The following is a 17722-nucleotide window of genomic DNA, read 5'->3' on the forward strand; positions in this document are numbered from 1 at the left end:
ATCGACCCGGAATCCTACTCTATACAGTTGAAAAACAATTGCAAGATAACCGTGAATTGTGTTGTTACATGAAGATCTATAGTCATCAAGCGTCAGTTTGTTTACCGTCTGAACGCCGTGACTGCATAACTGCATAACCGCATCTTATTTCCTCCTCTTTCGTAGTAAATTATGCATAAGCATACCGCCGCATCCAGTAGTACTACACCAAAGACTGCTTACTGACGCGTCGGGGAGGGGTAGCAACCAGTGAAGAACGCGTCGTTATAACTAAGCACACTTCGCTTTTAGAGGACAGACAGACCTACTCGAGGCTGACCCTATGTTGAAAAAAATTACATTTTACATTTCCATGTTGAACATCATAGATTAAACCCATATAACTGATAAACCGTTTGAAATTACCACGCCTGTACATTTGCACCGTGCCCTTTGAAGCCCCAATTGAAAATAACAAACAAGTACGAAGAAAATACAAATCATAGACCCTGCTGAACTTCGCTGGGGTTCTCTTTCGAGCCTTCATCTGATCGCTCATCCATATTATTTCCAGAATGAGTTGTGCTCGAGACGTCTTCGTCGGTAATATCTCCGTCGCTCTCATTCTCATTGCCCAAATCCCCTCCATCAGACCGGCCTCCTCGAGCATGCCAACTGGTACCGCCTGTTCCGCCCGTTGCAATAGTCAGCGGTAATGATTCTCTGCTGTCTCCAAATAGACTCTTTGGCGCCAGCGCCTGAGTGCTTGCATTGGTATCGACACTCCTCCTTCGTCGCTTCGAGGAGCTAGCCAATGTGACCACAGACGCACTATCATACGCGCCTCCTTCTCGGGAAGGTCCACCGGTTGTTTGAAGGTACCCAGCACGTACTGGCGGAGCTAGTGATGGAATAGTCACTAATGAAGAAGAGTCAGTAGAAAACATGCTTGTAGATCTCATCGAAGTCGCTGTCGAGGTCGACAACACAGTTGATCCCGCTGACCGAAAAGTCCGATTTGTACTACCACCCAAGCCAAATCCGGCGCTCATCAAAGTATTACCATAAATCAGTCCACCATAATCAGATTCCGAAAGTATATATTCGCCGTATGGAGTTCTAGAGCCAGCTGAAGAGCCACTCCAGCTTCGAGAACGATATGGACTTTGTGAAGAAACTACCGATCGAGGCACACTTACTTGATCGTCTTCAACGTCACCATTCATACTTCCTTCGCTATAGTTGGAACGGTCCGTCTGCCCATTTATAATTGTCTCGCTAGTTTGTTCTGTAGAATTGGTCATAGACCCTAAATCTTCATCATCCTCATGTTCGATTTCATCATCTTCGTCGTCTTCCTCTCGTCGATATCGATAAAGTGGAGTAAGAGATGAAGTCGTAGTAGGAGCCGGTGAAAGAGACAGAGCAAACGAGGAAGCTCCTGAATAAGCTTTCAACGACTCTATTTCCGCGATTCCATCTCCGCTTTGAGGACTTTGTCGGCGTTGTCCATTGGAAATACTCCTGATAGCTCCAGACTGACGAATACTAGGATTACGATGGCCTCGTCGTAATTCATCTTCAGACCAGCCAATACCACGGCGTTGTACAGCTGCCTTGCGACCAGTTACCCGTGAGCTCGTTTGTCGTCTTCCAGATGACTGTGACAGTGAAGATCCTCCATCTGAGCCTGTGCTTGCTGTATCTGTCGTAGAGGACGACGATTTTCCTGTTCCAACAAGTTTACGCACCCATGAAAATCGGCTCTTTCTATCTATGGATAAAATCAGATCCATTCAGCAGTTATCTTTCCGTAGAGTGGTGGTTACTACTTACGCGTATTAGAAACAACCGTATCCGGTGATGGTCGTGTATCGGAATGTAGCGTCGCTGCCATGGTATCGTAAGCGCAGATTTGCGCGACAATTAGAACCTGGAATCCCCACTATGAATGCACAATCGCCCGCCAAATATGCAACCCCAGATAGGAATTGAATGAGCCACTCAGCTAATACAGAGAATCTTATCCTGGAAATTGGAATACATGAGGTTGTAGAAAAGGTTCAATTGAAACATCTCCCAGTCACAGGGTCCGACGCTTGCAAGTTTACGGTGTTCGTGTGCCCTAATGTAGTCATAGTGAAAATTACGGTGTTCTAAGCAAAATTTTAAATATTTTTGAAGTAATAAAGAAGAATAAAAAATTAAGCCAATTGAATCAAACTATTATTTTAGATGTAAACAATCATCAATACTTTTCCCTATCCGTTGGCGCCCACAAATAACCACATAACTCATCTACATTATTCCTAGAGCAAGTCAAAATCGTCAAGTTCATTTCTATAGGACATGATTGTGCGTTTGATCTTGCTGCTGTCAACCCAGGTAAGATAATCTTCTCGAGATCGTGTGACTAGATAAGCAGGATCAGTGATGACTTCCGGTCCGACACGAACATGTCCCTGTTCAACAAGCTTTACGGCGGCGGTAAGGTTCTCAGCCATTCGTAGACGACACATCACTACACCAATACGTCTTCGACAGAGGGCAGACACGGATACGTGGTTTTCTAGAGAAGATATTGGAGCGCCGGGAGGCAAAATAGCAAGAGCTTGAAGTTTTGCCAGTAGCTCTCGTTCGTGCTTGATTCGAACTGGATCAGTCGGAGGCAGCTGAGCAAGCTTATATGCTAGTTGTCTGATGCTTCCACATAACTTGTTATATCTAAACCCATCAGAACCCATATCTGCAGTCAGGACAAAAATCTAAAACCTACTTGTGATAATCCTCTCGCTTCTGGACATGATATCGACGCATTATGTCAGCTTCACGATGTCCTTTATCTGACTTCCAGTCAAGAAAATCGACTTTCTTAAGCAGTTTCTGCTCGTGATGTTTCAGTTTCCGAAGCACCATATTTTATCTTCTTTACGGCCGTCAATTTAAATAAAACCTAGCAACAATTTTGAACATTCACGTAGCAACAGCTGTAGAGAATTATTATGGAAAAGTATTCCTTTGCCAAACACCACTAACCGGGTAAACTTCCCAGCCAGTAGCCACCGCAAGTCCCCTCGATCCTTATTTGGCCAGCCATCTTCTCAGCCTATTTTCTGCGCAAGCAACCCCAATTTTTAGCTTAGATCTTGGATCTCTGGATCTCTGGATTTCGGAGAGGATTTCTCGTGGTTTTCAGCGCAGAATTCGCGTGCGCGAATTGGAATTTTAATTTTCGTGCATTGTTAGTAACAGGTCTTGTTCTGCTGCGCCGACTGGCCCACTAATTGGATAAACAGATCAACATAAGCTCTCATCATGCAGCAGCAGCAACAGCAGCTTCCCCAGGCTCAGGCAGCCGATTATGCTTCATTGCCAGGTATGCAGGCAATGACAGCCCGAATGATGCCTCAGTATGGACCGTCGGGTGTTCCAATGCTGCCAGCATTTCCTACGGGTGCCCCGATACCGATGGTGCAGCCACCGCAGGCTCAATTCCAGCAGTTCCCCATGCAGGGCCAGCAAATGCAGCAACCGCTCTATGCACAGGGCACTGGATACCCTGGGATGATGGCTCCTCAACAGACTGGTATGCCTCCGCCATCAATGCTTACAAGCCTTATGATGCCTCAGACCACTGGTCAGCCTGGACGAATTGGATGGGCGATAACAAAGAGCGAAAAGAAGATTTTTGATGATATTTTTGACGCATGGGATGGTCTTGGCCGAGGATTTGTTTCTGGGCAGACGGCGGTCGAGATCATGGGACAGTCGCAGTTACCCCGTACCGATCTTGAAAAGATTTGGACTCTCAGTGATCCTGAAGACAGAGGGAGATTGAACAGAAGTGAATTTAGCGTCGCTATGCATCTAGTCTATCGTCGTTTAAATGGGTTTCCAGTTCCAGATGTACTTCCTCCTGAGTTGGTGCCGCCCTCTACGCGCAATCTTAGTGAGTCTGTATCGGCAATCAAAGACATGCTCAAAAGCGATGCAGATTCGCGCCGTGGTTCGGGCTCAAATGGCCAACAATCATATCTTAAAGCACGATCGTTCCGAGATCCGGACAGCACATTTGTCGACAAGAAGAAAGATGCGACCGTGTACAAAAACAATGACGACGACGTTAGTCAGTTTGTATCGAGTTCGCGTCATCGCTCTTCCCGTCGTAATGGAACTGGTAGTCCTGCGCCTGCCAAAAGTAATGAGAGTGGAAGTCTAAGTGCAGCGGCAACAGATGGCATGTCTAAATCCGAAACTCTGGACTATCTTCGAAAGCAAGTCAGGGAGAAGAAGATTTTAATTGCAGCAGTCGATGCAGAGGACGATCTCGCATACAATGAGGATCGGTTTTTAGATACTCGAGACCGTGATGAGGCAGACGATTTGATCCGTCGGATCCGGAATATTCAGGAAGATATTGACGAATATCCTGGCGCATCAATTACTGGCGGTGGCAGTGATGAAAAAGCGTCTTTGAGAGGGCAGATTCAATTTCTGACTGATCGACTGCCGGTTTTGGTTGGCCGTGCCCGAGGATTAGGGAACAAGATTGCAGATGCAAAACTGGAGCTCTTTCGACTACGAGATAGTAAAGCTCATCCCGGATCTCAAATAATCGGAACAGGACCTGGTGGTCGGGTTACCGAAGCCGATCGACGGAAAGCCCGATCGCTAGCTTTATTGCAAGCACGTATGGCAGCGTTGACAGGCCAGGCATCGCCTGAGGCAGCGTCAGTTGCGGACGACGAGCATGGGGCGGAGCTACGACTTGCAACAGAGAGCACGAAGATCAATGAGGAAAAGGCAGGCAACGAAAAGATGATTCGAGATGTTGAGGATGGAGTCCGCGAGGTTCAGGAGAGTATCGAGTCGCGTCTACGAGAGTCGCGAGAAGATTTTAAGGTGTCTCGCGAGAGGCAGATGTTTGAGGAAGGAGTTGGGCTGGAGGACGAGGTTGGAGAACTTGTTCGAGAGCTTGTTCGTCGTCAAAGACATGTGGCATCAAGTGGAGGAGCAGCCTCGCGATCAAATCCTGGACGAGTTTCATCTTCTTTAACGGGCTCGAATTCGAACTCGAGTTCAAGTGGGCCGATACCCTTAGAATCTGTGACTGGGGGATCTGCAACATCTAGCAGCTCAGCAGCTCAATCCGCTGGATCTGGAACGGCGGCTTCATCATCATCATTTTATGCTCAATTTAAGGACCCCGAGGAACGTGCTGCATGGATCAAAGCGGAGGCCGAGCGTCGAATGAATGAACGATTGGCCGCGCTGGGTATTTCACGATCCGGAAAGTCGACGTCAACATCAACGTCAACGACATCTTCTTCCAATGCGTTTAGTGCGCCAGCACCAGCGCAGAAGCCGGCTAGTAGTGCGTTTAGTGCGCCAGCACCGTCTTTTACTACATCAAGTGCATTTTCTCCTCCCGCTCCTTCGTCTTCTGTATCATCGGCAGCAGGAAACAACGCATTCTCACCTCCTGCTGTTTCAAACAGGAATCAGCTCCCGCCGTCTAGTACTAGTTCTGCACTCGCGATTACGCCGTCGGTGCAGGCAAGTGCCAATGACAATACCAATGTGTTTGACTCTGTGCCGAAGCCAACGAGCCAGCAATATAGTTCTACTTTTTCGGCTCCGCCAGGCCCATCTACTGTGCCTACGGCTGAGTCGTCTGCTCCGCTGGTTTCGAGTCCAGCAGTGGCAGAGCAGACGCCCGTGTCCGCCGTCCGTCCGACCGTGTCGTTTAGGGATGAGGAGGTTGGTCAGGGTTCTCTTCAGACGTATAGCGGATATGGTACCGGTGGACATGGCAGTACGTCGCGAAATCCATTCCCGGTTGTAGATGAGGAGAGGGTTGCATCGACGGAGCCGTCGAAGTCGGTTCTTGCTACAACAGATGTGAGTGGTCCCAGTGTTGCAGCTGCGGCCGTAGGCCGCCCGACGATACCATTTTCGCCCCCACCCGCGGTAGCGAATGGTAGTTCTACTACGATTGCCAGCAACGAAGGGAACCAATTTGAAGAAGCAGACTACGCGCGCTTCTCTGCCCAGCGCCAGCGACAGCGGGGTGGAGATGACGACGATGGCTGGAGTGCGGCAGGCTCAGAGGAATCTTCTGATGACGACGGGCCAGCAGGGTTAGGCGGCGGAGTAAGCGATGCAGCGGGACGGAAGCCTACGCCAGGCGAGCTGGCGTCGATGCTGTTTGGCAGCATGGCGCCAGCGGGTCCTGCACTTCCTTCGACTCCTGCACCGACAGCTATTGTGTCTGTGCCAGCAGTGGCCGACATCCCAGCAGCTCCGCTGCCAGTGCCTGATGTAAATGGAACCGCAGAAGCACCAGCGCCGCCGCCGCCGCCGCCAGTTTTTGGAGCACCAATGCCACCACCACCACCGCCGGGGCCAATTGCGCCCCCAATTGACTTTGGAGCAGGGGGAGCGGGGGGTGCGATGAACCGCGGCGCCTTGTTGGAGCAGATAGCAGCGGGACGAGCATTGAAAAAAGTGTCTACAGTGGAGAAGGGTACGAATACTGGCGGTCATGTATTGTAGGAGTGAAGGGGAGTAGGCTAAAGGAGGGTGCGCTGAGTGAATAATAGATAGATCTTCTAAATAAAGTAGACGCACAAAAAACCTGCTGATTGAGCAGGCCGTAGCGGATCTGGCCTTGAACTGAGATTCCAGAGTATGGTTGGTCTAGGAGCCGTTCGAAGGCAATCCATGATAAGCCGACGTAGGATCCAATCAAGCCGAGCCGGGCGAAACCGGCGAGAATCGCACGGAAACAGAAACAGACTAAGAGTTATGAGCGGACGTTGAGGTCGAGAGAGGCGGAAAGGTCGAGGCTGGGACGATGGGAGAAAAGGTTTTTCAGCTGAGAGCAATCCTCAGAAAGAACCATGAGTAATTAACTGATCCTTTTGGTAGACATGTGGAATAATAGTGTCTGATACAATATAAAGATATTGTGTGCAGATAGTATACATATTTAAATGAAATGAATACAATTGAGCATGCTGAAATCGAATAAATAGACTTATGCGGCACACTGGTCGGAGACAAAGACACATAAGCCAAATCAGGTCATCACAGCGGATAAATGCGCTTCCACGTTCTGGATCGAGGAATAGTATAGTGAAATATTATTAACATAATGCGTTTCTGCGTAGTATTATTACCTTGATAATTCGTTCTATTATTATTTTATTGTAATGTTGTATCAATCTTTTCAAGTCAATACCTTTACTTCCATTAACTCTTAAACTGTTCACCTGTCCTTGATCCATAGATAACTAACTGTACCGGCCTTTGAAAACAGCCATCGCCCCTGGTTGCCAATACCGTGAATTAGCCGCTCGCACATAGCACAAGCCCGACTAAACCAGCACTAACAGGCTCCAGCCAGGACGCGTTCGGACGACTAGTCTCGACTGGCTCGACTGTGTCCCGACTTCCCCGAGACAAGTAGAAAGAGTCACCGAGAACAGGCAGCACTCTGGCTGGATCTTGATCGGCCTGTTCTAATAGGGCAGTCGCACGCAGATATCCGTCTGGTTTGTGACTCAAGTATAAATACCGCCCTTGTTCTCTTCCGTACCAGTAGGTATTTCTTTTCCGCCGTGAATCTTTTCATCCACTTCCATCTCGTATTTTTACATAGCACAAGCATCTTAAACCAAACATGGTCCAACCCACAGAGCCCGAATTCGAACAGGCCTATAGTGAGCTTCTGCTTACGCTCGAAGACTCAACATTATTCGACAAAAAGCCCCATCTGAAGGCTGTCTTGCCTGTGGTGTCGATTCCCGAGCGCACAATCATGTTCCGGGTTGTTTGGCAAGACGACAAGGGCCAGATGCAGGTAAATCGTGGATACAGAGTGCAGTTCAACTCTGCGCTGGGGCCTTATAAAGGCGGTTTGCGGTTCCATCCGTCAGTGAACCTGTCGATTCTCAAGTTTCTCGGCTACGAGCAGATCTTTAAGAATGCACTTACCGGACTGAGCATTGGCGGCGGAAAAGGTGGTGCAGATTTCGACCCGAAGGGCAAATCTGATGGCGAGATCAGACGGTTCTGTGAAGCTTTTATGCGTGAGCTGTCTCGTCACATCGATCAGGATACTGACGTTCCTGCCGGTGATATTGGTGTCGGCGGCCGCGAGATTGGATTTCTTTTTGGCGCGTTTCGTCGTTATCGCAACTCCTTCCAAGGCGTACTCACCGGCAAGGGTCTTACCTGGGGTGGATCGCTGATCCGACCAGAGGCGACCGGATACGGGCTTGTATACTACGTCGAGAAGATGCTTGAATACGCGTCGCTTGGCACGTTCGCAGGTAAAATTGTCGCCGTCTCCGGCTCAGGTAATGTTGCCCAGTACGCAGCTTTGAAAGCGATTGAGCTCGGCGCAACTGTCGTCTCGCTTTCAGACTCCAAAGGAGCCTACGTAGCCAAAGGCGCTGCTGGTTTCAGCGCCGAGGAAATCTCGCTCATCGCCGACGTCAAGCTCAACCGTCTTGATCTCTACTCGCTGGACGACAAATTCAAGGCCAAGTTTGATTATTATGCAGGGGCACGTCCTTGGACATTGATCAAGAAAATCGACATTGCGCTTCCATCTGCTACTCAGAATGAGGTTTCTGCGGCGGACGCCGAAGCGCTCATAAGAGCTGGCTGTAAAATCATCGCCGAGGGCTCGAACATGGGTTCTACTATGGAGGCCATTGAGATCTTTGAAAAAGCTCGAACTTCGACCTCGGATTCTTCGATTTGGTATGCGCCAGGAAAGGCAGCAAACTGCGGCGGTGTTGCGGTGTCTGGACTTGAGATGGCCCAGAATTCTCAGCGCATCTCATGGTCGACACAGGAAGTAGATCAAAAACTAAAAGAAATAATGATCAATTGTTTCGAAAACTGTTTGAATACTTCAATTACCTATTCCTCAATTAAAGATGAAAAGCTACCTTCCTTGGTGAAAGGTGCGAATATCGCTGGATTTATTAAAGTCGCTGAAGCCATGCTTGATCAAGGTGATTTCTATTAGATTTAGAATTATTTGAATATGTTCTTGTTACACTTATTATTTTGTATTTGTATTTTGATGATAGCAAATGTACTAGTATATATTTACTCTCGCTCGTACATCGTTGCCCTTCGGCTAGAGGCATGTTTAATGCCCGGAAATATAAACGACGCCGTCGAACGGATACTAGCCGACATTGACTGCCTTTCCAGACTGCCCGCAGTCTCTACGCTAGATGCGCCAAGGTCATCGGCAGCGATATCACTTTCGTCATCATCCTCGTCATCACCGTCGGCAACGTCATCACCGCCGCCAATACTGCCGTTAGGTCGATCACCATCTGTACTGGCGATCCCCGAGAACTGAGCTAAAAACCGACGTTCTAGTCGATGAATTTCACGGCGATATTTCTCTCGAACTGCTGGCACGTTGGTCTTATCGACATGCGTTTCACGTTCGAATTGTTCTCCCAGCCAATGTTGTTTTACTTCACGCTCGAACCCACTTTGCTGTACGGAGTTCTTGGCTAGCTCACACATGTCCACAGATGATAACCTATAGATTTGCGCGGCAACAGAATATTCTTCAATCAGAGCTTCGCGTGTATACGCAAACTGGAGCGGGTCGTCTGTCGAGAGCGAGACGTTCAGTCCACGCTTGAAATAGTCGTGGAATGGGTTCTTGTCATAAGCCAAAAACAGGGCATTATTACTGAGTGGCGACATAGCGATCCCGATTTGATCAAGATAAAATAGATACTGTAGCAACGGTACCTTCCGCAGCAAAATGCCGTGCGAAATCGAATGTGCCATCAAATATGCAGACATTAAATGCTCTGTGTCACCTGCCTCGCCCGCATGCGGTCGAAGAACAAATGTGTTGAAGGTTCGCGACTTGCGTAGTGAATTGAGCGACGTCAGGTTTGCGTACAGGTAGTATATGTAGTACGAGTACGGCGGATTCTGCGTCGTATTCCAAGCTTTCGCTAGGGGATATTTGCGGTACAGCCGTCGCTCAGGTTTCGATTCGTCATCTACACAGTCAAAACCAATAACTCGCTGAAGCATAACATGCAACTTCGGGTGCGACGCTGGGTTCACCGAAACCTCAAATAGTGGCTTAAATATGTTGACCACGATCTGCTCGAAATTCGTTATCTGACCAGAAAACCGATACACCTCGTACAGTCGCGGAATCTGAATTAGCCACCGTACGTTTGAAGAATATAGCTTATTATCCACAATCCAACTCGCTAGGCGATCCCATTCCTCTATATTCCGCCCGTAAATGGAAATCCGATACTCGGCCATTTGATATTTACTCTGCTCCAAATCATAGAACACTTCGCGCGTCAGCTCCGCTAGGTACTTGCCTTTGATATGGTTATCCGTTTTTAGAAAAATCTCTCGAAGTCGCGATTCGCCAATCGGATTGTATTTCAAATTGAATTTGTCAAATCGGTGAAAAGTATCTCTATGCGCATGCATATCTAAAGTATCAATAGATAAGTCATATGCCGTAAGATTCAAAGACTCAAACACTTCCGCCAGCGTCAGAACTTTTCCATCTCGGAAAATAACTTTCTCGTCTGGACATTTCTTCATTTTGGATTTGATGAACCGAAGCAAATGCTTCTGATTCATGCATGCCGTATGATGCACGTGTGTATCAACTTTCCGAACATTATAGAAATCCCTATGGGGATTGGCTTTTGTAACTGCAAGTTCTTGGTATTCGTTCATCAAAACATAAAGATTCCAGCTCCCTTCTAAAAACTGTAATCTTCGATATGCAAAACTTTTTGTAGGTCCGTCCGAGCAGATCTGGCTGAGCTCATCCAAATCTATATAATATTCCCTCAGAGTAGGAACATCTACCAGTCTTTCTCTTCTAGCCGAATCATCAGACCTTGGTCTAGTGACCTGATATACTCCCGAAAAATCAATTTCGAAATCCGTCCCATCGTCAATCTCGGGAATCAAGCACTTGTCAAAATGAAAATCCCAGCCGACGCCATCAACGCCGTCAGGCCGCTTACTAGTCTCTGGTTCTTCTCCATCCACAAGTGGTTCCTTACTTTTGGTCCATGACGGTGCAGGTGGAGGCGGATATATTTTCCATGACGGCGAGTCACGAGGATTGTCGTTATATCGTTGATTCGAAATGGTCATATATTTTTGCCTCAGTTGAAGACAACGTTCTATCGAACCACAAACCACTCGAATCTCATCATCGATATCGTCATCTACATCTATCAGTGAAGCTCAAAATCGCTTCAGAAAACAATCTTACCATATGGGATATATGCATCCTGTGGTGTTAGAGCAACTTCAGCAGTTGCAATCGCGGATGGTAAGATGGGCCGAGTAGACGTCCGCTTGGGAGCTGAAATGTTTGATGACACATTCGTCGAATTGGACTCCTGCCGCACTCTAGGCTCAGACAAATGATCATGATTATCCCAATGCAAATTGTTCAAGGATTCGGTAAGTAAACTAGCATCAGGCGATACAGCAGACACTGTTGAAGCTCGTCTCATAGCTGATGAAGACGATGTAGGCGAAGTCCCTGGAATTTGAGCCCAGTACTTGCCGTCGATCGCTGTCATCGCTTTATCATCATGATATGAAAAATAGGGCGAAGTTCCCTCTGCCAAAGGACCTGGCGAATCGCCGCTGCTGTCATCATGAATTAGGTCGCCATTTGAAGTCTCCATGTCAGCGTCGGTGACCACTTTTAGTGCCATCCGCGACGGCGCTCGCGAAGGATGAAGATCTGAATAGTCCATCTCGAGAAGCGTCGCTGAATCTATCTATCTTTCCTTCTTTCTTTCTGTTCTTCGTCAATTGCACAAAATGAACAACTAAATTCAAGCTTCTCAAATCTGATTTCAAAAAACCCCTCCCAAGCTGCCCCTCCTCCCCCTGAAAGCAAGAGCTAGCTTACACGTGATATTTAGCTGACGTCTTGGCTTAAATGATCGACTATTTCATTCTCTAGAAAACCAAATCTTAGTATAGAGAAAGACCCAAGTACAAGAGGCAGCAATAATAATCTCGAGTTCACAATTTACACGATTAGTCGCGAATAATGACCGCACGCAGGGCAATGCAGACGCAACATCGCGTACTGTCATTGCTGCGTTTGAGATTATCGCTGGCTCATCGATTGCGATATGTTGGTTTGTGTGCGCACAGTCAAGGCGTCACTCTATGTCAATCTTATTCTTCAAAAGCCAAACACGAACCCAACTATGATCCGGCACGGAAAGTCAGTTGGCTTGGACAGATGTTTGGTTACGACTTGAACGACGCCCGTGGGGGATGGGCCGCTCGTGGAACAGACGAATTGCAAGATGGTTACATTCCAGATTCCGAATGGGAGGCTTTACAAGAGCTCAGTGCGTTAATTCGGCGGTTAAAAGCTGACGTAGAAAACTCAGCGTTCGATCATTTTGAGGAGGTTGAATACGAAATCAAAGCTGCTGTTGACAAAGTCATTACGAATTTACCTAGTGAGGATCTACCCGAAGTCCATGTCCGACTGATCAGCGAAGCTTGGAAGTTACTTTACAATCCGCGGATAGGAACTGCTTCTGAACCGGAGACAAGTGAAGAAACGTCAATTGTGACTCTAGAAGAAGCTCCGCGGTCTGTATTTAGTAAGGACGAATTAAAAAAGATTCTAACTCTCCTTGCGAAACATCATTCCATGTCTGAATATCACATTTTACTCGGCCGAGTAGTATACACCAACTTGATGCAATTTTTCACTGAGGACAATATTGAGGTCCAGGAAATTTTTACCACGTACATTTATCTGCTGTCTCATAACAAAGCAGACGCAGAGATGATCCTCGCCTTTACTGAACTGCTTCGTGTCGTCAAGCAGTTATCCGAGACGACGACGATCGCGCTAGTAACGATTATCAGCACTGTATCAAATGAAAAAATTCAGAAAATTCTGGTTGCTTTACTATTTAATGCTAAAGTCTTGGATATCGGTTCATTCAATATTATTCTTCAGGCGGCACTTGAGCGCGACAGTACGAATCTTTGGGATTTATGTACCCGAGTTCTTGGATTCTCCCCTCAGTACGGGTTCCGAGGAGCATTAGAACCGAGCATTGACACGTATGAATTGCTATTTCGATACGTTGCTAAAGGTGTTGAGCCACAGAAGTCGGCCGAATTTATGAAAGTTGCTCGGCAGATTATGTTTGAAACTGATGTCGAAGTTCCTGCTTATCCGATTGGTGAATTTCAGTCGCTTTATCGTTCATATTTGACCGCTTGCTTAGTTGTCCATGATCGAGATTCAGGGAATTTATTGGCGAAGTTCTTTAACGACGACGACGTTTTACCGCTGTTAGACGTTGATACTTGGAATGTATGGATTCAATGGGTGGCGTCATTTGGTAAAATCGAACTTGTTCGAAAACAGCTGCAGCTAGCAGCTGAGCATGAGATTGAGCTTTCCACAGACTTATTGAACGGCATAATGAGAGCGTCGCAGTTCGGTCAAGACAATGCTAAGTTTCGTAATGCCATTTTCACTTTGTTTGACCAGTATTCGGTACCATTGAACGCAGCCTCCGTCAGTCTACGGATTCGCGACCGTCTATTAGCAAAAGATGTCAGAGGGGCAATTCATATTTTCAACCGCAGCAAATCGGAGGGAATCAGCTGGGATCCTAAAGAAGATGACGTAGCCGCACTTTTCATGATGCTAGATTCTGTGGCAAAGTTGTCAAGCAACGAATTTGATGCGATTGTTTTGACTGAGCTGTACATGAATGTCCGATTATTCGTGAATCATGTCGACTATCCGACTCGACTTTCGATTGCAACAGCTTTTTTGAAGCATGCAGAGTTTAGTACGTTGTCTGATTTTCTGGATCAAGAGATGGGTGAATTTCAATTCGAGCCCTCGGCATTCATCGAGTTATACGACTCTCTACTGACAGCAATCATTGAGTCAAATAGTTATCGAGATGCATTCTCGGTATTGGCCACATTAAGAAAGCATTTTGTCATCAAGTACGAGTCCTATAGCCCATTGATTATAAAGTTTTCCAGATTGGATCATCCGAAGGATGGGCTCGAATTATTCCGTCATTTACGAAAGAGTACCAAGACGCCTCCGCAACGAGACGTGTATGCCGCTAGTTTGCGAGCATTTGCACGGTCAAAGTACAATGCTGGAATTGAGGAGCTGATGTTGTGTTATCAACTTGATTTAAACGTAGATCCGGATATAGAGATGTTTAACGCGCTTTTGGAGGCGTCTGCGCAAATTCGTGATGAGTACTATGCATATACAGTGTGGCAGCAGATTCGGATGGCCGATTCTGCTGACTCAGTTAAAGATCTGGTTTCCGGCAAAGTTCTTGATCGACATCCGAATAGTGAGACGTTTTCGCTTCTTCTTCGCGTTGCCGCCTATAAATCAGGCGGAGGATTTGCAGACGAGCTATGGCAGCAGTTTGGGACCTATCCCGACATTCCAATTACTCTTGAGCATTACAAATTCCTAGTCGCAGCCCATGCAGGATTCGCGTCCTATGACAAGGCTTTCCGGATTTTGAATCGTGTATATCAACGGGACCCGCACATTCCACCAGCCACCTCGCCGTATTTCAAATCCACCGAACGGGAAACAACCATTGCGCAAGTTATTGAAGTACTCTACAATATGCTCAGTCGCGGTGATGCACCGCCTTGGTACCAGCAAGCTCTTGAGAAATGGGCCAAGGAGAAATGGCCCGAAGAATGGGCCAAAGTCCGCAAAATGCCGTACTTTTTACAGGAGTTGGATTTGTCGGAGATGAACATGGCAGGTAATGAAGAGGCAATAAAACGAGAGCTTGATAAATCCGGTACTAGATTGGATCCGGCAGATATGATTGATGGGTATTATTCGAAACCGCTTAATCTTTCGACGGAGGAGGGTGAAGACAGCCTGAGACCACAAAAGTTGGCGTCAAGTGAAATGAAATTAGATAAGCAACCGGAATTGGAACCGGTGCAGATCAAGCGTTAGCTGCAATGTATATAGTTCTTTTATAGTTCTTTTGATCTTTACTGCATAGAAATTTAAATAGCATCGAAATCCATTCCATTTAACAAGCACCCAAACCAAAACCAAAAATCACAAGGTAAAGTAAATTATAAATTAAGCTCTTAGCAGTATCGGGTTAATTCCGGGTCCCAAATCAATACTCTCGAATTCCAATAGCTGGTAAATTGGATTCGCACCGGCACTAGCTTGTGAGAGTCATGATTCTCTCCGGGCCCATTATTCTCTTTATGGTAGTAACCGTCAGAGTAATCTCCATCTCCATCCTTGTCGTTTTTGCTATCCATATAACTTTTGTCATTGCTGTTGCCGCTATTTTCTTCATTTTCATAATTATTTTCGTCTCCATCGCTGGCGTAAAGCTTTGCACATACATGTTCATTAAAGCGTTCAGCAGTAGCATCATCACCAACACGAACTGCGAGCAAAATCCGATACATGGCATTTGCATCTTCATTTGTCGCAGAAGTGGCCAACCAGAAAGCTTCGCAAACAGGATATGGAGACAGCGCTTCGGCCTTGACTAGATCAATAGGCTGTTGAAACTGGTCATACTTCTTTGAGGGATCAGATGCGAAAAAATTGATATTAAATCCCAAAACGTAGTAGCCAGGCCGCAGCAGCAAATCTTGATAAATTGTCGAACTAGAAGTCATAAGTCGATCGGAGGTAATTTCGATCCCCACTCCTTGAAATGGATAATTAGCATATGTCCATGACTGAGTGTCCTGGTTTGAAGTCTCGACATCCCAGTAAGCTATACCATTCGGTTGGATTGTCGAAATGTCGACAATCGTTTTGCCCAACTCTTGCAAGTCTGAGTAGAGCTGAAATTCAGGATTCAAAAGACCATTCTGCTTCTGAGGAATATACGATTGGGAAACAGGGGCGGTAGATACAGGCCATGGAGGGATATAACGTTGAGATACCTCGTGTGCACCGTAGAGAAATGCCTTGGTTGTAGCAGGCTTTGAAGTAACGGTTGGACTATCACTAGTTGGAGTAGATGTATGAGAAGTGACGAGAGCCATAAACTTTTTGGATGTGATTGAAGTGATGCGGCTAGCGGGGGAAGAAACTGTTGCAGAAGAGCTATATGTAGCAGGTGCGCTATCGGAGAATTTCGAAATATATGATGTTGGTGAACTAGATGCAGTGTCTGTAGTTGATGCAGTTGGTATCGATGATTTGGCTATAGAAGATGCAGCTGAAATTGATGTCGTGGCGGAAATAACGAGCGTGGTTGACAAAGTCGTTAAAGTAGTTGGTGAATATGCATCGGAGATTCCAGTAGCTGTTGAAACCGGGACAAAGCTATTCAAAATGCTTGAAGAATTTCCAGAGACAGCTACAGCCGAGGCAGATTCAGAGGAAGTCTTGGTCGTCTTACTTGTGGGAGAAGTGCTCGCCAGCAAGGCTGGATAATTCGGGTAACTATATTTGGTACGGCCTGAAGATGTAGTTGAGGAACTAATGGAAAGCAATGCCGACGTTGAGGTAACCACAGGTAACGCTGACTTTGATGAGTGCTGACCTTTCGTCAATCCAACAGCAAGTCCAACTATCAGTGCAAGCAGGATAACAAATATTAGTAAATACCACTTTCGCTTCCGTTTCGCAGGTGAGAATCGAGCTCGAGGGGAACTTAAGCCCGGCTGACCGTATCCGGCATCGGCAGCCTTAGCCATTGCCAATTCCGAGACATTATCGTAAGCGGGAGATATCATGAAGTCAGCCACGGAAGAACTAGAAGTGGATAATGGGACGAGTCTGCTCATTCCGGTTTCTTCGCCAGGATGTAAAGCCGATGGCACACCGCCAAAAGCAGATTTCTCGAGGGTCGACGTTACAGGGAAAAAATATGATATGCCTAATCGCAAAAGTAGTGCAGCCGTAGAAGCTTTAATTCTCGAAGACCGGCTCCGATTTGAAGCTTCCGACTCTTGCGACATAAATGAACCGAGACTACTCGAAACACTGAATATGCTTCCTGGTCTGTTGTTGACTGCCAAAGCTGGAGCAAATGCAGACATCGGAATCGACGTGCCTGCCGAACGAGTCACTCCCGAACCTTTGAATCCTGGCGGGTCACGGCTGATACCTGTTGAACTTAATCCTGACTCCGGTCTCGGTATTGTTGTGGTTGCTGGAGAAGCGTGTGTCCGCGCCGCTGGACTGGCATTTCGATCCGAAGATTCCATATATTCGCGCCTATCAAGCTCGCTTGAAAGCGCGACCGCGTTAGCTATATCACGACGGGAAGCTGCCTGTCTCCGCAGAACTGCAAGCAGACCAGAGAGATCTGGAGAAAAATATGCTGGCGGCGGGGTGGGCACGTTCGAATAGGTCGGCAGAATGCTGCGGTCCGTCGCCCCCGACGAATTAGAGTCGTCGGACGCTCTGGACGAGGCACGCGAAGCCGAGCGGCCATTGCCTGACGACGACGATGACATCGAAAAAAGTGTCTTTTCTATAACAACGGAGCACTGCGTTCCAGTCTAGTTTCGATAATGTGAAAATAATAGAGAAGATAGAAGGAAATGGAGGAAAAAGGGAACTACTAGTTTGGGGGGCCGCACGGGCAGGCAAGGCTTTCGAGACGTTGAGCCACCGTGAACTGCTGCTATCACGGCTGTTGGTGCT

The 17722-nt window shown here is 47.1% G+C and overlaps 7 protein-coding genes across 7 annotated transcripts; 3 read left to right on the plus strand and 4 right to left on the minus strand.

Annotated features, from left to right (window-relative positions):
- Window positions 1-347: 347 nt before the first annotated feature.
- Window positions 348-2008, minus strand: V1516DRAFT_673196 (uncharacterized protein). The gene has a single exon (XM_066921859.1). It carries the CDS (start codon window positions 1773-1775, stop codon window positions 480-482), a length of 1296 nt encoding a protein of 431 aa, XP_066778104.1. The 5' UTR covers window positions 1776-2008; the 3' UTR covers window positions 348-479.
- A 125-nt stretch (window positions 2009-2133) lies between these two features.
- Window positions 2134-2967, minus strand: V1516DRAFT_673199 (uncharacterized protein). The gene is made up of 2 exons (XM_066921860.1): window positions 2756-2967; window positions 2134-2703 (listed from the first exon to the last, which is right to left on the minus strand). The coding sequence occupies exons 1-2, from the start codon at window positions 2893-2895 to the stop codon at window positions 2289-2291; spliced, it is 555 nt and encodes a 184-aa protein (XP_066778105.1). The 5' UTR covers window positions 2896-2967; the 3' UTR covers window positions 2134-2288.
- Window positions 2968-3094: 127 nt separating this feature from the next.
- V1516DRAFT_673201 (uncharacterized protein) lies at window positions 3095-6616 on the plus strand. Its single transcript, XM_066921861.1, has one exon. It carries the CDS (start codon window positions 3295-3297, stop codon window positions 6532-6534), a length of 3240 nt encoding a protein of 1079 aa, XP_066778106.1. The 5' UTR covers window positions 3095-3294; the 3' UTR covers window positions 6535-6616.
- Window positions 6617-7663: 1047 nt separating this feature from the next.
- V1516DRAFT_695337 (Glutamate/Leucine/Phenylalanine/Valine dehydrogenase-domain-containing protein) lies at window positions 7664-9022 on the plus strand (the record flags this gene model as incomplete). The annotated part of the gene is made up of 1 exon (XM_066923987.1): window positions 7664-9022. The coding sequence occupies one exon, from the start codon at window positions 7664-7666 to the stop codon at window positions 9020-9022; it is 1359 nt and encodes a 452-aa protein (XP_066778107.1).
- A 25-nt stretch (window positions 9023-9047) lies between these two features.
- On the minus strand, window positions 9048-11872 carry V1516DRAFT_711323 (uncharacterized protein). The gene is made up of 2 exons (XM_066924264.1): window positions 11294-11872; window positions 9048-11246 (listed from the first exon to the last, which is right to left on the minus strand). Exons 1-2 carry the CDS (start codon window positions 11787-11789, stop codon window positions 9106-9108), a joined length of 2637 nt encoding a protein of 878 aa, XP_066778108.1. The 5' UTR covers window positions 11790-11872; the 3' UTR covers window positions 9048-9105.
- A 161-nt stretch (window positions 11873-12033) lies between these two features.
- On the plus strand, window positions 12034-15133 carry V1516DRAFT_673206 (uncharacterized protein). Its single transcript, XM_066921862.1, has one exon. The coding sequence runs from the start codon at window positions 12092-12094 to the stop codon at window positions 15041-15043; it is 2952 nt and encodes a 983-aa protein (XP_066778109.1). The 5' UTR covers window positions 12034-12091; the 3' UTR covers window positions 15044-15133.
- On the minus strand, window positions 14861-17650 carry V1516DRAFT_275460 (uncharacterized protein). The gene has a single exon (XM_066918829.1). The coding sequence runs from the start codon at window positions 17530-17532 to the stop codon at window positions 15184-15186; it is 2349 nt and encodes a 782-aa protein (XP_066778110.1). The 5' UTR covers window positions 17533-17650; the 3' UTR covers window positions 14861-15183.
- Window positions 17651-17722: the final 72 nt, after the last annotated feature.

Source organism: Lipomyces oligophaga, assembly GCF_038497815.1.
Source record: "Lipomyces oligophaga strain CBS 7107 unplaced genomic scaffold V1516scaffold_3, whole genome shotgun sequence".
In the NCBI taxonomy this organism is placed as follows: domain Eukaryota; kingdom Fungi; phylum Ascomycota; class Lipomycetes; order Lipomycetales; family Lipomycetaceae; genus Lipomyces; species [Lipomyces] oligophaga.

Excerpts from the sequence above, each read along its gene's own strand:
- V1516DRAFT_275460 (XM_066918829.1), bottom strand. The coding sequence starts at position 17,532 with ATGTCATCGTCGTCGTCAGGCAATGGCCGCTCGGCTTCGCGTGCCTCG.
- V1516DRAFT_673196 (XM_066921859.1), bottom strand. The coding sequence starts at position 1,775 with ATGGATCTGATTTTATCCATAGATAGAAAGAGCCGATTTTCATGGGTG.
- V1516DRAFT_673199 (XM_066921860.1), bottom strand. The coding sequence starts at position 2,895 with ATGGTGCTTCGGAAACTGAAACATCACGAGCAGAAACTGCTTAAGAAA. Across the intron at positions 2,704-2,755 it reads AAGCGAGAGGATTATCACAA|ATATAACAAGTTATGTGGAA; the intron begins GTAGGTTTTAGA and ends TGATGGGTTTAG.
- V1516DRAFT_673201 (XM_066921861.1), top strand. The coding sequence starts at position 3,295 with ATGCAGCAGCAGCAACAGCAGCTTCCCCAGGCTCAGGCAGCCGATTAT.
- V1516DRAFT_711323 (XM_066924264.1), bottom strand. The coding sequence starts at position 11,789 with ATGGACTATTCAGATCTTCATCCTTCGCGAGCGCCGTCGCGGATGGCA. Across the intron at positions 11,247-11,293 it reads GGATGCATATATCCCATATG|ATGACGATATCGATGATGAG; the intron begins GTAAGATTGTTT and ends TGATAGATGTAG.
- V1516DRAFT_673206 (XM_066921862.1), top strand. The coding sequence starts at position 12,092 with ATGACCGCACGCAGGGCAATGCAGACGCAACATCGCGTACTGTCATTG.